Consider the following 18,008-nt stretch of genomic DNA (forward strand, 5'->3'; position numbering starts at 1 on the left):
TGTCTGAATTGAATCATATGCTGTGAATTGTCAATTCTAGCATTTTAACAAGAAGTCATACTAATATTTGGAGGAACTTTTACCGAGAATGGGTTCTAGCAGTGGATGCTTTGTGCCTAACTATTCATGTACGTGTGTTTCAATGTATATATTGATTTGTGCATGTTGACTTTGATTTCAGGGGTCAGATGGGTTTGTCAGAGGAGGACCAAAAGAAGGCCCAGGACCTCAGATTTCGACTTAATGAAGAAACCAATGCAGAGAAAAGTGCAAAAGAATTTACCCAAGCAGTTGAGATTGGAAGCGATGTGAATGAGACCCAGGCTGATGTGGTTGGATGCTGCCAAGGTGCCGGAAACTCTTCTTGTTGCCAGAATCCAAGTCCAAAGGAAAAAATTAAAAGCAATCAAGTCAATGGAGAGGGGGTGAAGAGCAACAAAGTAAGAGCAAGCAATAGTGGCAAAGGGCCTTACACTCGCAAGGCGTGTGCAATGCCAACATGGTTTGAGAGTTGGGAACGGGAGGACACATATGCAGCAATTGCAGTCGCTGGGGCAGTTGTGTCAGTCGCCATAGCTTACAGCTGTTACAGGCAGTTGAGATAAGAAGTCTTCACCTTCAAAAGCTAGAGTAAGTAAGATTTTTTTTTTTCTTTGTTTTTTGTATTGCGTTCCATGTTACATAGGGCCCGTGTATTCAAATGGTAGAATTTGGTTGTATTTTGTTTATGATCTATAGAAAATGAAAGAGAAGAAGTCCAATCTTTCTAGAAAATAGGTAACTAAGTTACATGACTTGGGTTATGATCTTTATTGCAATTAATTCAAAAATCCCATGTTTGCTTCTACTTTCATTTATTCCTCATAACGGTTGTTTGGATGCACCCAAAATGCAAATTGCAGCATGTTATTCACGTGTTCGCATTTTAAAGTAGCAACTGTCCCCTTGTCTTAAATGGAGGGCAACGTACCACTTATGCTCATTTATGAAATGACCTGAAAGCATGGATAAAATGAAAATGGGTCCGACCCCTTTTCATCCTATCTTCATTCTGGGCAGCATATGGGATGAGCCAGCTGCAGCATTGTCTGATTAATCCATTGTTCTTATCGGTAATGGCATGAAATGCCTATAGTGCAATTCAGGGTGGATGACTCTTATCACCAGTGTGAAGGTCGTCGGCCTCTGGTGACCTCCAATCTTCTAACATCAGAGTAAGTGTGGCCCACTTTTCAATCTCCTGATTATCTCAGTTGGATTCAATTGGAAAATTTGTCTTGGGAGCAGGCAGTCGTGTCATTTTCCTCCCTGACAAAAGGGTGCATTTGGATATTGATTGAATCATGCTGGATTCATTAGTTGCATTGAAATTTTGGAAATTGATGGTTGGCTCTGCTATGTTTGGAGTGATTTGAATTTTGAGAAATACAACAGATGAATGTAGGTTTTTTTTTTTTTTTTTTGGTTTTGTTTTTCATATCTTTGTGCCATTATCAATGTCTAAAACATTCTCAAATTGAGATTCTGCACTAATGGAGGATCCAGTATATGGATGGACTCAATCAGTATATCATGCTGCTACATGCGGGTGAGAGAAATATATTTTACTCAAGTTCTTTGGACTCTACACGCCAGTGAGAGTTATATTTAATTCAGATTCTTCGACTCTACTGTTTCAGTTTCTGGTACAAGTATGCATTGATGATATCAATTGTGAGGGTTGAAAGGTTTTGTAAGTCGAACATCTGTGAGAGGTTTGATCAACACAAAAGCGTTTATAACAGTTGTGAATGAAATTTGGTGAGGTTTGATCAACACAAGCGTTTATAACAGTTGTGAATGACATTTGGTGAGGTTTGATCAACACAGTAGTGTGTGTAACATCATCACAACATTGCACACCGGTGCAAGATTTCAGCCAATGATCAGTTGGGCTCTCAGTCATCAGTATTATCTGGTCCAAAAATCAGTTTGGTTGGTAGGATTTATGATTATGGACTTAAAGTGGGGCTCGTGATTCAACATAAAACATGGTACACCAATTTTCAGCCAGACACGGGTTTTCTATTATAATTTGGACTTCGAAACAGGACAAGAGATGAATTTTCTATTATTATTTAGACTTTGAAACAGGACAGCGAAAACATGAAATTTGTGACCATCAATATATGGTTGGATACGTTAGATAGAAAAGTATAAACCATATCATCCTTCTTACCTGGTGCTTCTATTCCCTTGAGATATTTTGCTCGTCTCCCAGCTCCAACTCTCTTATTGTCGTTGTATGGGGGAAAAAATCTACAATAGCATTCGATTAATAAATAGAATACATTCTCTGATTCCCTTTCTCCAAACTGTCAGAGTTTGTAAAAGAATTCTCATTCCCACTTCGTATTTGATTCTAAACCCAATACACATGGATCCCCAGTCATATTTACTTTTCAATTTTGTCGATGGTGGTGAAACATTAGTATCTCTGCATTTAGTTAATGTTGACAACTGTATAATTGTAAATATTCTTAAAAGGATTTGTTTGTGAATATAAGAAATGGTTTGACTTTATGGCATTTTATCTATAGGGTAGTTTTGTGAACAATTCAATATCGGAAAGAATGTTAACTTTGTAAGTTGCAGAGGAATCTCACCTGACAAATTATTCTTCTTCGAGAGATTTAATGATTCAAGATTCTTTATGTTTCCCAATGATGTTGGAATTCGGTTTAAGAAATGGTTGTGTAGGATATATTAAGCACATGCAATGACTTAAGATCCCAATTGATTATGAGATATCCTCATGAAATTGGTTATTTGTGGGATCTACTACAGTGAAGACAATAAAAATCTTTACCAGTTCTATTTCTTGCCCTTTGCTCACTGTAGTCACTTATCTTAATAGTATCTAGTATCAAATACTTTGCTAATGAAATTGGAGGACCATGCACCACGTGCTCCCATTTATGAGATAACCTCAGAGGAGGGCAGATAGGGCACTACCACTAAGATCTAGCTAGAGACAACCAGTCCTGTTAGGGGCTTTAGGGCCCATCATGATGTATATGTTTGCTGTCCATTTATTTTAAAATATCATTTTAAGGCATTAACCCACTAAGGCAGATTGAACGCTCAAATGGTGTCCAACACATGAAGCAATGGGGATTGAACTCCTAGCATTTAAAACTTCTTAGGGTCCACCGTGATGTTTATTTGCCATTCAACCTGTTAATAAGGTCACATAGACCTAGATGAAGGGAAAACATAAATATCAGCTTGATAAAAAACTTCTGTGGCTGCCCAGAAGTTTTCAGCAGCGAGCTTTCAATCTCTGCTACTTTCTGTGGTGTGGATGGATGGTGTTGATAAAACATACACATGGTGTGCCCCACAATTATACTACCTCATTCATGGATGGAGTGGGCTCCACCACATGGCATAATGAGATTTGTGGACCCAAATGATGCACCATGCATGTTGCCACATGATCTGGTAAGCGATGGCTGTCATATTTCGGGTCTTGCTGGAAGTTGGATAGATTGATAATATGAATACGAGGGTTGAGAGTTTGTAGGCTGAAATTCATGGGTTTGTGATAGTAATAAATTAAAGTACATGGGCTAACATCTGAGGTTTTGAAAAGCCAATAAGTATGTATAAGAGAACCCATCTCTATGTCACCATGTATCACAATGTCTAACCACGGTTCCAGATCGAAGATGTCCATTAGTTGGATCCCAACCGTGTAAATCATTTGGTCCATCAATCAGGCTGGTTAGTAGGATCCATTATCTATGGACTTCATCATAAGGATGGGTTTAACTAATAAAAAACATGCCACACGTATAATTTTCAATCAAAGACTAGTTTTCTATCACACCAATGTCCACAAATGGGATAGTAAAAGCATGAAATGTGTGCAGAACAACACTTAGTTGAACACATAAAACATAATATTATAAATACAATCCTTAATTATTCCCTTTGTGCTTTAGTATTCTTGAGTTCTTCCAACATTTTGCTATTATTATTATTATTATTAAACGTTTGCAGTAAGGTGGGAGCACACCACCTGTAACTTTGTTGATATGATTAAAATAATGTACAATCATTTGGATGGGCTCCACAAGAAGAAATGTACCTCACCTAACTTAGTATCGATGCGTTAGACTACATACCTCACATGGAAAAATTAACAAAAGCATTTTATCAATAAACATAATGTATTTTCTCTTTCCCTTTGTCCAAAGTGCTAGAGTCCAGAAAAGAATTCCCATTCCCACGCCATATCCAACTCCAAACCCAATGCACATGGATTTCCAATTGTATTCGCTTTCCGATTGTGTTGATGGTAGTGTAACCTTGGTATCTCCACATTTCTTTGTTAGCGGAGGACCACATAATCCCAAGTTCCCTTGAAAAGATTCATTCGTAAATGTAAGAAACTGATTGCTTTGCGGTATGCTACCTACAAGGTGGTTTTGTGAAAGATTCAACACCTCAATGAATGTTAATTTTGTAAGTTCTGGAGGAATTTCACCTGACAAATTATTTCGTGAGAGATCTAGTGACTCAAGATCTTTTATATTCTCAATTGATGCTGGAATTTGGCCTGTGAGGTGGTTGAAGGACATATTTAGCCCATGCAGTGACTTTAGATACCCAATTGATTTTGGGATATCCCCGTAAATTTGGTTATTTGAGAAATCCACTATGGTAAAGGCAGTAAGGACCTTTACTAGCTCCATTTGTTGCCCTTTGCTCACTACAGTCACTTTATCTTGATAGTATGCATGTCCAAAACCTTTCCTAAGGAACTGAGATTGGGATTTGCCCTCCTCCATCATTGCCTTCCAACTCTTGAACATATTTGATGGCATGCTACCTGTGAAGCTATTAGAAGAGAGGTCGATGATTTGTAACAACGGGGAGTTGCGAGTTGTTAGGAATTGTCCAACAGTGCCATCAAATTTGTTGGATCTCAAGATGAGAATGCGCAGCTGGGGAAAGTTTTCCAACTGAAAAGGGAAGGTGTCATTTATTCGATTGTTTCCAAGGTTTAACACCTCCAGTTCCTTGCAATTGGCCAAAGACCTTGGCACCTGCCCTTCTAACTGATTTTGACTAAGATCAAGTGTCTGTAGAGTACATTGCTCTGTGAATGTTTTAGGCAAGATGCCTTGAAATGCATTTCCTCCAAGATTCAACACAATGAGGCTAATGCTGATTTCGCCTAGACATGGTGGAATCGAACCATTGAAGCGGTTGTCAGACAGAACGAGGACTTGTATTTGAGCATTGCAAAAAAGCAGTGGAACTTCTCCACAAAATTTATTGCTTGAAAGTGAATAGAATATGATGGAAAGTGGAGGGATTGGTATTGAGCCCTCTAGCTTATTAAAGCTTAGGTCAAGGTATTGCAACGTGCTTATGGAAAGACCAATAAGTGGTGGCACTAATCCCTCCAAAGTATTATGAGAAAGATTCAAATAATACAAAGTCCCATTTCCAACCTTCCATATCCAATGGGGTATTTCACCATTAATTTTATTATTGGAAAGGTCCAAATATTCCATCTCGTCTTGGCTTCTCAAGATATCTGGAAATTTGCTGATGTTGCAAGATCTTAATGACAACCATTGAATTTTGGGGAAGGATATGGAGGTTGCATTGCTTCTGCTATTGCCGACTGAGAGGAGGCGGTTATCTGAAAGATCAAGGTACTGGAGGTACTTAAGGTTTTGGAATAACCTGACGAGGTCCACATCACCGCTGAAATTGTTTGATGAAAGCCAGAGGTCATGAAGCTTGGTGAGTGCAAATATGGATCTCGGAATAGGCCCTTGCAAGCTGTTATTACTCAAGTCAATCGTTTGTAATTGTGAAGAGGATGCATTCTGGAACTCGCCAAGCTGACCAGTAAATTGGTTATCTTGGAGATACAGCTCTAGTAATGCTGGGAGTGAAAACAATGATGATGGAATGGTCCCACTGAGTAAATTGTTAGACAAATAAATGAACTGTAGCACTGAAGAGGATGTGTATTGGAACTGGTCAAGTTGACCACTAAATTGATTATATCGAAGAATCAACACTTGTAATGATGGGAGTGAAAACAAGGATGATGGAATGGTTCCACTGAGTGAATTGTTGTAAACTCTGAGCGATTGAAGATTTTGAAACTTGTTGCCATAGGAAGAAGGGATTGGACCGCTGAAATTATTGGATGAAAGATCCAAAGACACGAGTTTGTCCAGCTTCACAAGCAATGATGGCAATGGTCCGCTGAAACCATTGGCTGAAAGATCCAAATGAGCGAGGTTGCTGAGGTTGGCAATAGAGGATGGCAATGGTCCGCTGAAACCATTGTTTGAAAGATCCAAATGCATGAGTTTCTCGAGCTTCACAGGCCATGACGGCAATGGTCCACTGAAACCATTGTATGAAAGATCCAAATGCATGAGTTTCTCGAGCTTCACAAGCCATGATGGCAATGGTCCGCTCAAATCATTGTTTGAAAGATCCAAATGCATGAGTTTCTCGAGCTTCACAAGCCATGATGGAAATTGGCGGGCTAGTTTGCAATCTCTAAGCTGGATCTTTGTCAGCAGTTTGGAATTAGTGAATGAATCCCGTAGGTTGCTACAAAATCCAGTGTCGGATAGGGACAACTCCCGGAGAGTATTGTTTGGAGGGATTTCACCCGTCAGAAGTTGATTGTATCCTACAAAAAGGGTTTGTAGGTTTGGCAGCCTGAAAATACTCTCCGGAAATTTGCCATGCAAACCACAACTTCTGAGGCGCAGTGAAGTTAAAGAAGAGAAGTTCCCTATGAAGTTAGGTACCACCGAAGAGAGAGAGTTTCCACTGAGGTGGAGTTCAGATAGGAAATGGAGGTTGGAAAGGGAAGGATGGATGGGGCCTGAAAGATAACAACCTCTCAAGCTCAACTTGCGGAGAAGAGGGAGTGCCGAGGATAAGGCCATGCCCCACTCGCTACCCTGCGCTGAGATGTTTACCCAATCGAGATGGAGTTCTCTCAGACTCGAGAGATTTTGGACGAATGCTCCAATATTCGGGATTTCGAGTTTCAGGTATTCAGCAACCGAACCATTGCTATATTCATTGAAAGATAGATCGAGGGACACCAAAGTGGTCAAGCGGGAGATTTCCAGCGGGATTTGGCCATAAATTCGCAAAGAAGAGAGGTTGAGATGGGTCAAACTGGTGAGCTGCTCAAACCCAGATGGGATTGGAGAGGGATCAAACTCATTGAAAGCGAGGTTGAGCTTCTGCAGGCTCTGAAGACGAAAGAGGCTTACAAAATCAATCCGACCGTAGATACGGAGCTTGCTGAGGTCGAGACTGGTGACGTGACCAGTGGCACCATTGCACGTGATGCCTTCCCAAGAACAGCAATCCCTGTTATCAGGATTCCAAGAAGGGAGTCTAGTTTTGGTGTACGGAACAGAGAAGTTAAAGCCTTGTTTCAAGTGGAGCAAAGCAGAGAAGTGATCTTCAATGCATTGCTCTTCGGTTGACAGGGCCTTACTGTTATTGACACTGGCAAAGACAAAAGAGGAAGAGAAAAGGAGGGAAGATAAAAGGAGAAATGAAAAGGCTTTATGAGTGAGAGGGTGGAGGAGATCCATTTGATTTTCTTGCAAGGATTTGGAATGTGTAGGAAGAGAGAAGGTTGGGAGGCATTATATAGGGAAGGGAAGGAGTGTTTAAATCAATACCAACTACTCACATGCAATCACCGACAGCAGAGATTCGTTTAAGAAGCACGGCCCACATAGATAGCCCCGCGCGGGACCTTTCACAGGCATGCAACAGAAGGGAACTCAGATGGGTTTATCCACGCCGTCCATCCGTTTTTCCAGAGATCATCGTAGGTGTTGAGCCAAAAATTAAAATATATCCAAAGCTCAAGTGGAGCATACCTCAGGAAACAGTGAAAGTATTGATTTCCACCGTTGAATCCTTTCTAAGTTCCACAGTGATGTTTATTTGTCATCCAACCTTGTTCATGAAATCAAACCAACATGGTTGAAGGGAAAACACAAATATAATCTTGATCTAAAACTTCTGTGGCCCAATAACTTTTCAACGGTAGACGCTTCATTTCACACTATTTATTTCTGGTGGTGTGGTCCACTTTAGCTTTGGAAAGTCTTCATTTTTTTGGCTAAAGCCATGTAATTATCTGGTAAATGAATGGACAAGGTGGATAAATTAAATACATGAATGATGGTGGGTACCATAGTGTTTACTCAGTAGGCTTAGCGTAATAAGTTGCTCACTACGCAATCCGTGTGACATAATAAACATTGCCCCAGGTGGTTTTCAACGGTGGGTGTTCAATCACCTCCGTTTCATGTGGCGGGCTCCACCTGAGATATGGAGCTGCCTCATTTTTTGAGCATGGTAGGCCCAAGAGCATTTCCAGCACCAAGTACAGGAAGGATCACTACCAAAGCCGAGTACAAGGGGAGGGCTTTCCAATTCCCAGTTCCTTGTCCAAAAGCGCACACGTTCTCATCTCTCTCTCTCTCTCTCTCTCTCTCTCTCTCTCTCTTTTTCGTTTCCTATTTTTGCTTTCGAATGCGGATCGTCAGCGCCTATGATATCCGCGGAGAGGAAGCCGATTTCGTCATACCCTCCTGTGGGGTCCACCGTGATGTAAACGTTTTATCCACGCCGTCCATACATATTAAAAGATCATCTTATGGCATGATCAAAAAATGAAGCAGGTCCATATCTCCAATGGACCACACCAAAGGAAGCAGTGGTGATAATGATACCACCATTGAAACCTCTCTAAGGGCCACTATGATGTTTTTTTTTACCATCCAAGAAGTGAAAACACAAATATCAGCTTGATCCGAAACTTTTGCAGCTCCCAAGAAGTTTTTAATGGTGGACCTTCAATACCCACTTTGTGACCCAATTAAGCCTTGGTTCTGCTTCATTTTTGGGTTCATTCTGTATAATGATCTGTAAATAGGGATTGACGGCGTGGATATGTCGTTTTCATCACGGTGGACCCCACAGAGCTCTGCCCGGACGGATTACGTCCAGGCGGTGACGGATTTCAGTTGGGAAATCAGCTAATAAAAACTCAAAAAAGAAAGAAAAAAAATATTAGGATTTATAATTGGAAAATATACATGTTTCCTCTTTTGTACACAGATTTTCTCTCCCGAGGGTGTTTTGACACTTGTAACCACCCACTGTCGACCGCACCAAAATGCATGTGTTAGATCCACATTGTCCATCCATTTTATTTTATTTTATTTTCCAATCATTTTGAACAATTGAGCCAGATGCAAAGCTCAAGTGGGCCACAGCAAATAAAGAAATTGGGATTGAACGGCTATAATTGAAACCTTTCTAGGGCCTACCGCCTACCATGACGTTGATTCTCCATCTAACTTATTCATAATATCACACGTACGGACATACCTGGATGAAGGGAAAACACAAATATCAGCTCGGGTGAAGTATCGAGCTCGGAACAGGCAGGGCAAGTACCTAATCTAGGCGTGGACCACACCATCCGGAAACAGTAGTGATTTATTTATTTTGGGTTAGCTTGTTAGTACACACCCATGTCAGTACACACTCCATGTCAGCCACCCTCGCTAGGGATCGATGACCAAGACCTCAAGAGTGTTGAAACTAGGCATCTTCACTCAGTCTGCCAGTTGAGCTATGGATCTGGATGTAAAACGGTAGTGATTTAAATCTAAGGAATGTTTATGGTCTTGTATAGTTTTTCCTCATGATACTAAGAAAAGGTTTTATTAAAAAAATTTTAAAAAATAAAAATAAAAAACCTCTCGCCCTTAAAACTTCCTTAGACCCACTGTAATGTTTATTTGTCATTAAACCTGTTGATTAAGCCACAGAACCCAAGATGTTAACAAAACACAATTATGGTCATATATGACGGGCACCAAACGTGGAAGTAGTGCATATGGTCATATATGACCACAGTGTAATTACCCGCTGATAGTCTCACGAAAGAACTTTTATTTTTTTTCCCTATAGATCCCCTTACCTCAATTGCGGTTGAGGCTCAAGTCTCAATCACCAAATACAAACCGTAGGATTAAATCGAGAGTTTGAGATAAACTGGTGAAGGAAAATTTTCTTTTGCTTGTCTTGCCACTAAGGATTTAGAACCGTCCACTGAAACCCACAGGCCGATAGGTCCAATGATCAACTGTCCATGTTCTAGATTCCCATCATGATAAAATTATACTGAAAGGATATATTACAACTGTCTCTGTCTATACATGAACCTTGAAGTTTGGAGGGAGAATTTTCAATGGCTAGTATTCAATCCTAAAAATCAAATGTTAGGATCATAAATGACGAGTGATCATAGGAGTAACACTATTTTTTGTAGTAATAAGAATTTGGACGGTTTAGATTATTAGACCATCCTAATTGATGACATACACTAAATCCTAAGAGGGTCCACAACCAAAAGCTTTGTAAGGTCCACTGGCCATGTTATGTCTATTTGATATCTGGTCGGGTCCCAGTTTTGTCATATCAATATTAGGGCATGATCCATAAAATTATCTAAATCTAATCCATCCTAAGAAAAATTTGTTGAAGGCAATATGAATATCAATTTTGAACACTAAAAAGCAAAGTTCTAATGGGTCATATGAAAATCCAAGACTCAAAAGATTGGGATGATTATGAGGTTATAGCTTTTATAAGGAAGTGATGAGAACACATCGGTTCAGATCTCATCTAATATATGATCAGAGGTGAAAGTCCATCCCATATCCTACCTAAATCCATGTGGGAAATCTGATTTATATATAAATAATAATAACAACAACAACAATAACAATAATAAGCTTTAAATATTAAAATTTGGTCAGTTTTGGCAACTGCTTTAAACAGTTAATCTCAAACTTTTTCGATTTAATTCTATGGTTGCTATTTGTGACAGTGGTTTTCAGCATTCGGACAGGTAAGAAGACTGGCATGTGACATGAAAATGAGAAGAGAAGCAAAGGAATCAACGTGTCATGCACGTCAGAGCTCTATCCATCTTGTCGTGTTAGCATAAAAAGCTATACAGAAGGTGATCGTTGTTTTCAGCATGCTGACAGGTAGGAATATAAGTGTGAACATACACTTCAAAGTCTCTCCTTGGGCTGGCATGTGACATGAAAAGGAGAAGAGAAGTAAAGGAATTAACGCGTTAAACATATCAGACATCTATCAATATAGACACACCAGTATATAGAAAGCTGTGCAGATAGTGACCAGGTAAAGACCTTCATCCATTCATTGATAGAATGCATTGCCAGCCTATTGCTATTGGATACGCCTAGGTTTTAGTCTTTTCATGCCTGTTTGGTTCATGGATTATCATAGTAAAGCAGTGTAAAACTTACATTATTTTTTTAATTTTTACCTTATAGATTGAATGTACCGGTTCAATATATATATATAGGTCAAATCATTTTAATCTTTCGGAATTACCGCATGGTATGGATTGGTGAGGGTGTGTTGATGTGGCATAATTTTATAGGCCCCATCATGATGTTTGTTATATGCACACCAATTATTCATCTAGCGTGATCGGTTATAAAATGAGACAAAAAATGAGGTAGTTCCAAAACAGAAATGGACAACACTACAACTAGGAGTGGGAGTTGAACACTTGTCATTGAAAACTTCATGATCAGGTCCACAGAAGTGTTGGATCTTTTGCAATTTTAGGACATGCCATAAAATGATATTGCAAAATGAATAGAGGGTGTGGATGTAAAAACATGCCCAAATCTCTGAATTCAAGCAATGTGCCCACCTATATTTTGATTGGATTTATTTTGAAGCATCCATAAAATATGAGGCCCATCATTATAAATGGTTTAGATCATTGAAAAGATCATGAACCAAGCACCTACGACCCAACATATATATCTTATTGCAACACACCATTGATGTACTCTAGCAAATCTTGTGTGTTGATTCTTTCCCGAACTCTCTTTTCTTCTCCCTACTACAAGAGCACATATGACTTCAACTATACATGCATGTAAGTCCTTGCAAATGACTTGAACATTGGAATAAAGGAGGGTTAATAATTTGATAGATGGATGTGGCCTTTGCATGGTTATCATCTAAACAACTTTTCACGCTAGCGTGATTGTGGTGCTCGGCATGATTATAATATCTATACCATATAACTTTGCCCCTTTCCTTGTGCTTCATTTTTACGTGGCAAAGTCCCATGGGTACCATTATAATGTATTTGTTATGAGTCGGGATCCTCTGTTATCTGGTCAATAGAGAATTCTGTTACCCTTATGGTTTGGCGTCCGAAGTTGTTTTTATTTATTTTTATTTTTTCAGTGAGTGGTGACGTGGACCAATGAGAATTAGGGTATCAGGAATTCTCTGTTGACCTGATAACAGAGGATCTGGACTCATTTGTTATACATATCAACATAGTCCATCCCATTTTTCTGATCATTGTAGGAGATGGTATAAAAAATGAGGCAATGCCACCCACTGTTGAAACCTTCCTTGTGACCATGATGATGCTTATTTACTATCCAATGAAAAAGCAAATATCAGCTTGATCCAAAACTTACGTGGCCTCAAGAAGTTTTTAATTGTAGACATTCAATCCTCACTGTTTTTTATGGTGTGGTCCGCTTGAACTTTGGATCCACCTTATTTTTTGGTTCATGACCTAAAATAATCTGAAAAATTGGATGGACAGTGTGGATATGACACATACATCATGGTGGGGCATGCAAAACTTTGACATGGTAACATGTTACGTGCAGAGTTTTGTACACGGTCATTATGGAAACTTGCGTAGTGTGCGGCAAACATTGGTTCTGATAACCCCATGTAGGAAATCTTATTTACATTTATAAAATAATGATAATAATTAATCAGTTTTAGAAACTACTTTAATTGGAGAATCTCCAACTACTAAATTCGGGAATAAGGATTGATCTTCTGACAAGTACTAAAAGGGAATCTCTACTTTAAAGTTTTCAAAGTCTCTCTTCCTTCCGTTAGAGAGGCAAAGGAAGAAAGGACCCTGACATGCAAGGAGAGGCAAAGGAATCAACAAGCAAGTCATCCTTGCAAACCGTCCTATCAATTTACTCACCCTAGCGTGGAAAGTTGTGCAGAATGTAACCATGGAATGACCTTCATCTGCCAAAGTAGGACCTACCTATCTTTTTCAATGTTGTAGAGTACATTACACGCAGTATTGCTATTGGATATGCGTAAGTTTTAATTCTTTCAATACCCTGTATTCATCTTTCCATGTTCTTATCAATGGGCCTCACCTTGGATGAAACGTGGAAAGCTTCATGTTGGATGAAAGAGTGAGGGCCCATCATTATAAGTGGTTTAGATCATTGAAAAGACCATGATCTGAGCACTAAAGTCCCAATATATCTTATTGCAACACATGGTGATGTAGGCATGCAAACCTTCGGTGATAATCCTTTCAAGCACTGTTTTTTCTTATCCCTGGTAGTAGAGCATGCATGACACAAAACTATACATGTATGTGAGTTTGTGTACGTGAGTTGAAGGGTCAACACGGGACAGAGATAGACCTGCAATTTAATAGATGATGTTGGCTTTCCATGGTCGTCATCCAAACAACTTTCCACACGAACGTGACTGATCGGTGCTTTATTTGCTGATTATCATGGCGTTATTATATAATATAAATTCATGGGTCCCCAACAACAACAAGATGGTCCAGGGTTTAGCAATTCCAATCTGTCCATCTGGCATTCCCTACTCGAGCGGATTCAGTTGATTCCAGGGTCCATTGAGGTCGGTGGGTCCCTAACTCTGGGGTCCACCATGATGTATATTCCTTACATCCATGTCGTCCATGCATTTTGACAGCTTACTTAAGGGCATGATCCAAAAAATAAAGCGAATCAAAAACTTAGGTGGATCAACAAATATCAGCTTGATACAATACTTTTGTGGCCCATGAGAAGTTTTTAATGCTAAATCACCACTGTTTCATGTGGTGTGGTCCTCCTGAATTTTGGATCTGGATCATTTTTGGTCTTGTGTCCTAAAATGAGATAGCAAAATGGCCACTATTTCATCTGGTGTGGTCCACCTGAATTTTGGATCTGGATCGTTTTTGGGCTCATGCCCTAAAATGAGCTAGCAAAACAGATGATTGGCATGGATATACAATAAATACATCTAGGTGGGCACTATGGTGAAGGACACATCGTATTGTTGGGGGCACACCTAATCCACTCTTCATTGGGATCATCCAATCCGTGTGTCCAATAGATAACTGGTCTGAATCAATATGTACTACTCATTTCACGAAAGCACTGTTTTTCCCTTTTACATATCGTCTTGCCTCAATTGCAGCTGAGGCTGTAGTCTCAATTGCCCAATACAAGAGCGTTGGATTAAATCCAGAGTTCAATATAAACCAGCTCTAACGGTTGCTCAAACCAGGAAAGAGGAAAAAAAATATTCTTTTTCTTCTCTTGTCACTTGGGATTTAGAACTGTCCACCGGAGGCCACAGGCTGAGTGCTCCAATGATCAGAACCGTCCATGTTATAGATTCCATTCTAATTAAGAAGGCCATCGTAATAAAATTGCACTGAAAGGATGATTACAGCCGTTGTTGTCTATAGATGAACTTTGTCGTGGGGATAGAGAATTTTCAATGGCTTGTATTCAATCCTAAAAATCAAATGTTATTATTTGTTCTAGTAATAAGAATTTGGGCGGCTTTTATTATTAAACCATCTCAACATGTAGGTCCTAATGGATGGTGACATACACTACATCCTAAGTGGGTCTACACGTCCACTGTGATGTTTATTTCACATCTTCACTGTCCTCCTGTTTTGCCAATTCATGTTAAGGCATGATCCAAATTTTTTTTATCTAAATTCAATTTTAATGGGTCATGAGAAAATCCATGACTCAAAGATTAAGATGATTATGAGATCATAGCTTTTATATGGAAGTAAAGAGAGCATCAATTCAGATCAAATCTAAGATACGATTGAAGGTAAAATTCCATTTGAATCTCAAATGGGGGCACCATATCCTACCAAAACCCAAGTGAGAAATCTGGTTAAGATTTATAAATAATCATAATAATAATCTTTAAATATTAAAAATTGATCAGTTTTAGTAAATGCTTTGAACAGTTTATCTCAATGCTGGATTTAATCCTATGGTTGCTATTTGGCTGCCAAGTCCTGAATTTTTTATTTTTTCTTTTTCTTTTGAGAAAAGGAGCAGACGGAGGCCCTATATTCATTTCATCATCAACAAAATTTACATTCGGGATTGACCAGATAAATAGGACTGGGCAATCCTATCGTGGCTAATCTGAAAAGCAAGAATGAAAACAGATACAGAAAAAGGCTAAAAGGGGGCAGAACCAAGGCCTGAACATGAGACAGGTACTGGAAACTGAATGTCTGGTGTGAACATAAGACTTGAAAGTTCCCTCTCCGACAGGCATGCCACATGGAAAGAGAGGCAAAGGAATCAACAAGCGTGTCATGCACGACGAAGCATTCTACCAATTTAGTCATGCATGCCACATGGAAAGAGAGGCAAATGAATCAACAAGCGTGTCATGCACGACGAAGCATTCTACCAATTTAGTCATGCATGCCAGTGTCGAAAGCTTTGCTGATGGTGACCATGGAAGACCTGATAGAGTTTGAAAATATTGACCCACCTATTTCTTATTGCTATCTAGAAGAATATATACAAGTATATAGAACAATTACACGCAGCTGTTCAGCTTGAAAATCAGCTTAATCAGGTAGCTGTTGCACGCAGCTGTTTAGCATAAAAATCAGCTTAATCAGGTAACTGTTACACGCAGCTGTTCAGACTAAAAATCAGCTAAGAGTGATCTTGTGCTTGATTTGAGGAGTCCTTCGTTATATGCCCCTGCAAGATGGAGCTATGACATAAAACGCTCCTGCAAGATGGAGCTGTGACAATGGTTTTGTCAGTAAATCCGCGAGCTGATCTTGAGTGTAGCTGTTCAGCCTGAAAATCAGCTAAATCCGCGAGCTGATCTTGAGTGTAGCTGTGACAATTACACGCAGCTGTTCAGCCTGAAAATCAGCTTAATCAGGTAGCTGTTACACGTAGCTGTTTAGCATAAAAATCAGCTTAATCAGGTAGCTGTTACACGCAGCTGTTCAGCCTAAAAATCAGCTAAGAGTGATCTTGTGCTTGATTTGAGGAGTCCTCCGTTATATGCCCCTGCAAGATGGAGCCGTGACAATGGTTTTCTCAGTAAATCTGAGAGCTGATCTTGAGTGTAGCTGTTCAGCCTGAAAATCAGCTAAATCCGCGAGCTGATCTTGAGTGTAGCTGTGACAATTACATGCAACTGTTCAGCCTGAAAATCAGCTTAATCAGGTAGCTATTACACGCAGCTGTTTAGCATAAAAATCAGCTTAATCAGGTAGCTGTTACACGCAGCTATTTAGCATAAAAATCAGCTTAATCAGGTAGCTGTTACACGCAGCTATTCAGCCTAAAAATCAGCTAAGAGTGATCTTGTGCTTGATTTGAGGAGTCCTCCGTTATATGCCCCTGCAAGATGGAGCTGTGACAAAAAACACTCCTGCAAGATGGAGCTGTGACAATGGTTTTGTCAGTAAATCCGCGAGCTGATCTTGAGTGTAGCTGTTCAGCCTGAAAATTAGCTAAATCTGCGAGCTGATCTTGAGTGTAGCTGTGACAATTACACGCAACTGTTCAGCCTGAAAATCAGCTTAATCAGGTAGCTGTTACACGCAGCTGTTCAGCCTAAAAATCAGCTAAGAGTGATCTTGTGCTTGATTTGAGGAGTCCTCCGTTATACGCCCCTGCAAGATGGAGCTGTGACAATGGTTTTGTCAGTAAATCCGCGAGCTGATCTTAAGCGTAGCTGTTCAGCCTGAAAATCAGCTAAATCCGCGAGCTGATCTTGAGTGTAGCTGTGACAATTACACGCAACTGTTCAGCCTGAAAATCAACTTAATCAGGTAGCTGTTACACGCAGCTGTTTAGCATAAAAATCAGCTTAATCAGGTAGCTGTTACACGCAGCTGTTCAGCCTAAAAATCAGCTAAGAGTGATCTTGTGCTTGATTTGAGGAGTCCTCCGTTATACGCCCCTGCAAAATGGAGCTGTGACAAAAAACACTCCTGCAAGATGGAGCTGTGCCAATGGTTTTGTCAGTAAATCCGCGAGCTGATCTTGAGTGTAGCTGTTCAGCCTGAAAATCAGCTTGAAAATGTGCTTGATTTGAGGAGTCCTCCGTTATACGCCCCTGCAAGATGGAGCTGTGACAAAAAACGCTCCTGCAAGATGCAGCTGTTTAGCATAAAAATCAGCTTAATCAGGTAGCTGTTACACGCAGCTGTTCAGCCTAAAAATCAGCTAAGAGTGATCTTGTGCTTGATTTGAGGAGTCCTCCATTATACGCCCCTGCAAGATGGAGCTGTGACAATGGTTTTGTCAGTAAATCCGCAAGCTGATCTTGAGTGTAGCTGTTCAGCCTGAAAATCAGCTAAATCCGCGAGCTGATCTTGAGTGTAGCTGTGACAATTACACGCAACTGTTCAGCTTGAAAATCAACTTAATCAGGTAGCTGTTACACGCAGCTGTTTAGCATAAAAATCAGCTTAATCAGGTAGCTGTTACACGCAGCTGTTCAACCTAAAAATCAGCTAAGAGTGATCTTGTGCTTGATTTGAGGAGTCCTCCTTTATACACCCCTACAAGATGGAGCTGTGATAATGGTTTTGCTAGTAAATCCGCGAGCTGATCTTGAGTGTTGACGTGATGAACATTGAGAATGCCACGTTGAACCATATCACAAACAAAATGTAAATTAATCTGAATATGCTTTATCCGAGAATGCTGCACTGGATTAAAACTGAGATGAGTTGCACCCAAATTATCACATAACAATTTCGGTGAATCTTT

The 18,008-nt window shown here is 39.8% G+C and overlaps 1 protein-coding gene across 4 annotated transcripts in view; it reads left to right on the forward strand.

The window, feature by feature from the left end:
- LOC131255846 (altered inheritance of mitochondria protein 32-like) overlaps positions 1–18,008 on the forward strand; it is a 66,756-nt gene that overhangs the window by 18,066 nt on the left and 30,682 nt on the right. For 2 of the 4 annotated variants that reach the window (XM_058256735.1, XM_058256733.1), the window contains one exon: positions 182–847. The exons of the other annotated variants lie outside the window; for them this stretch is intronic. In XM_058256735.1, the coding sequence (XP_058112718.1) occupies positions 182–605 (424 nt within the window). In that variant the 3' untranslated portion in view covers positions 606–847. Of the gene's footprint in view, positions 1–181; positions 848–18,008 lie in introns of those variants that run through there. 4 annotated transcript variants of the gene reach the window in all.

This window comes from Magnolia sinica, chromosome 9, assembly GCF_029962835.1.
Source record: "Magnolia sinica isolate HGM2019 chromosome 9, MsV1, whole genome shotgun sequence".
In the NCBI taxonomy this organism is placed as follows: Eukaryota; Viridiplantae; Streptophyta; class Magnoliopsida; order Magnoliales; family Magnoliaceae; genus Magnolia; species Magnolia sinica.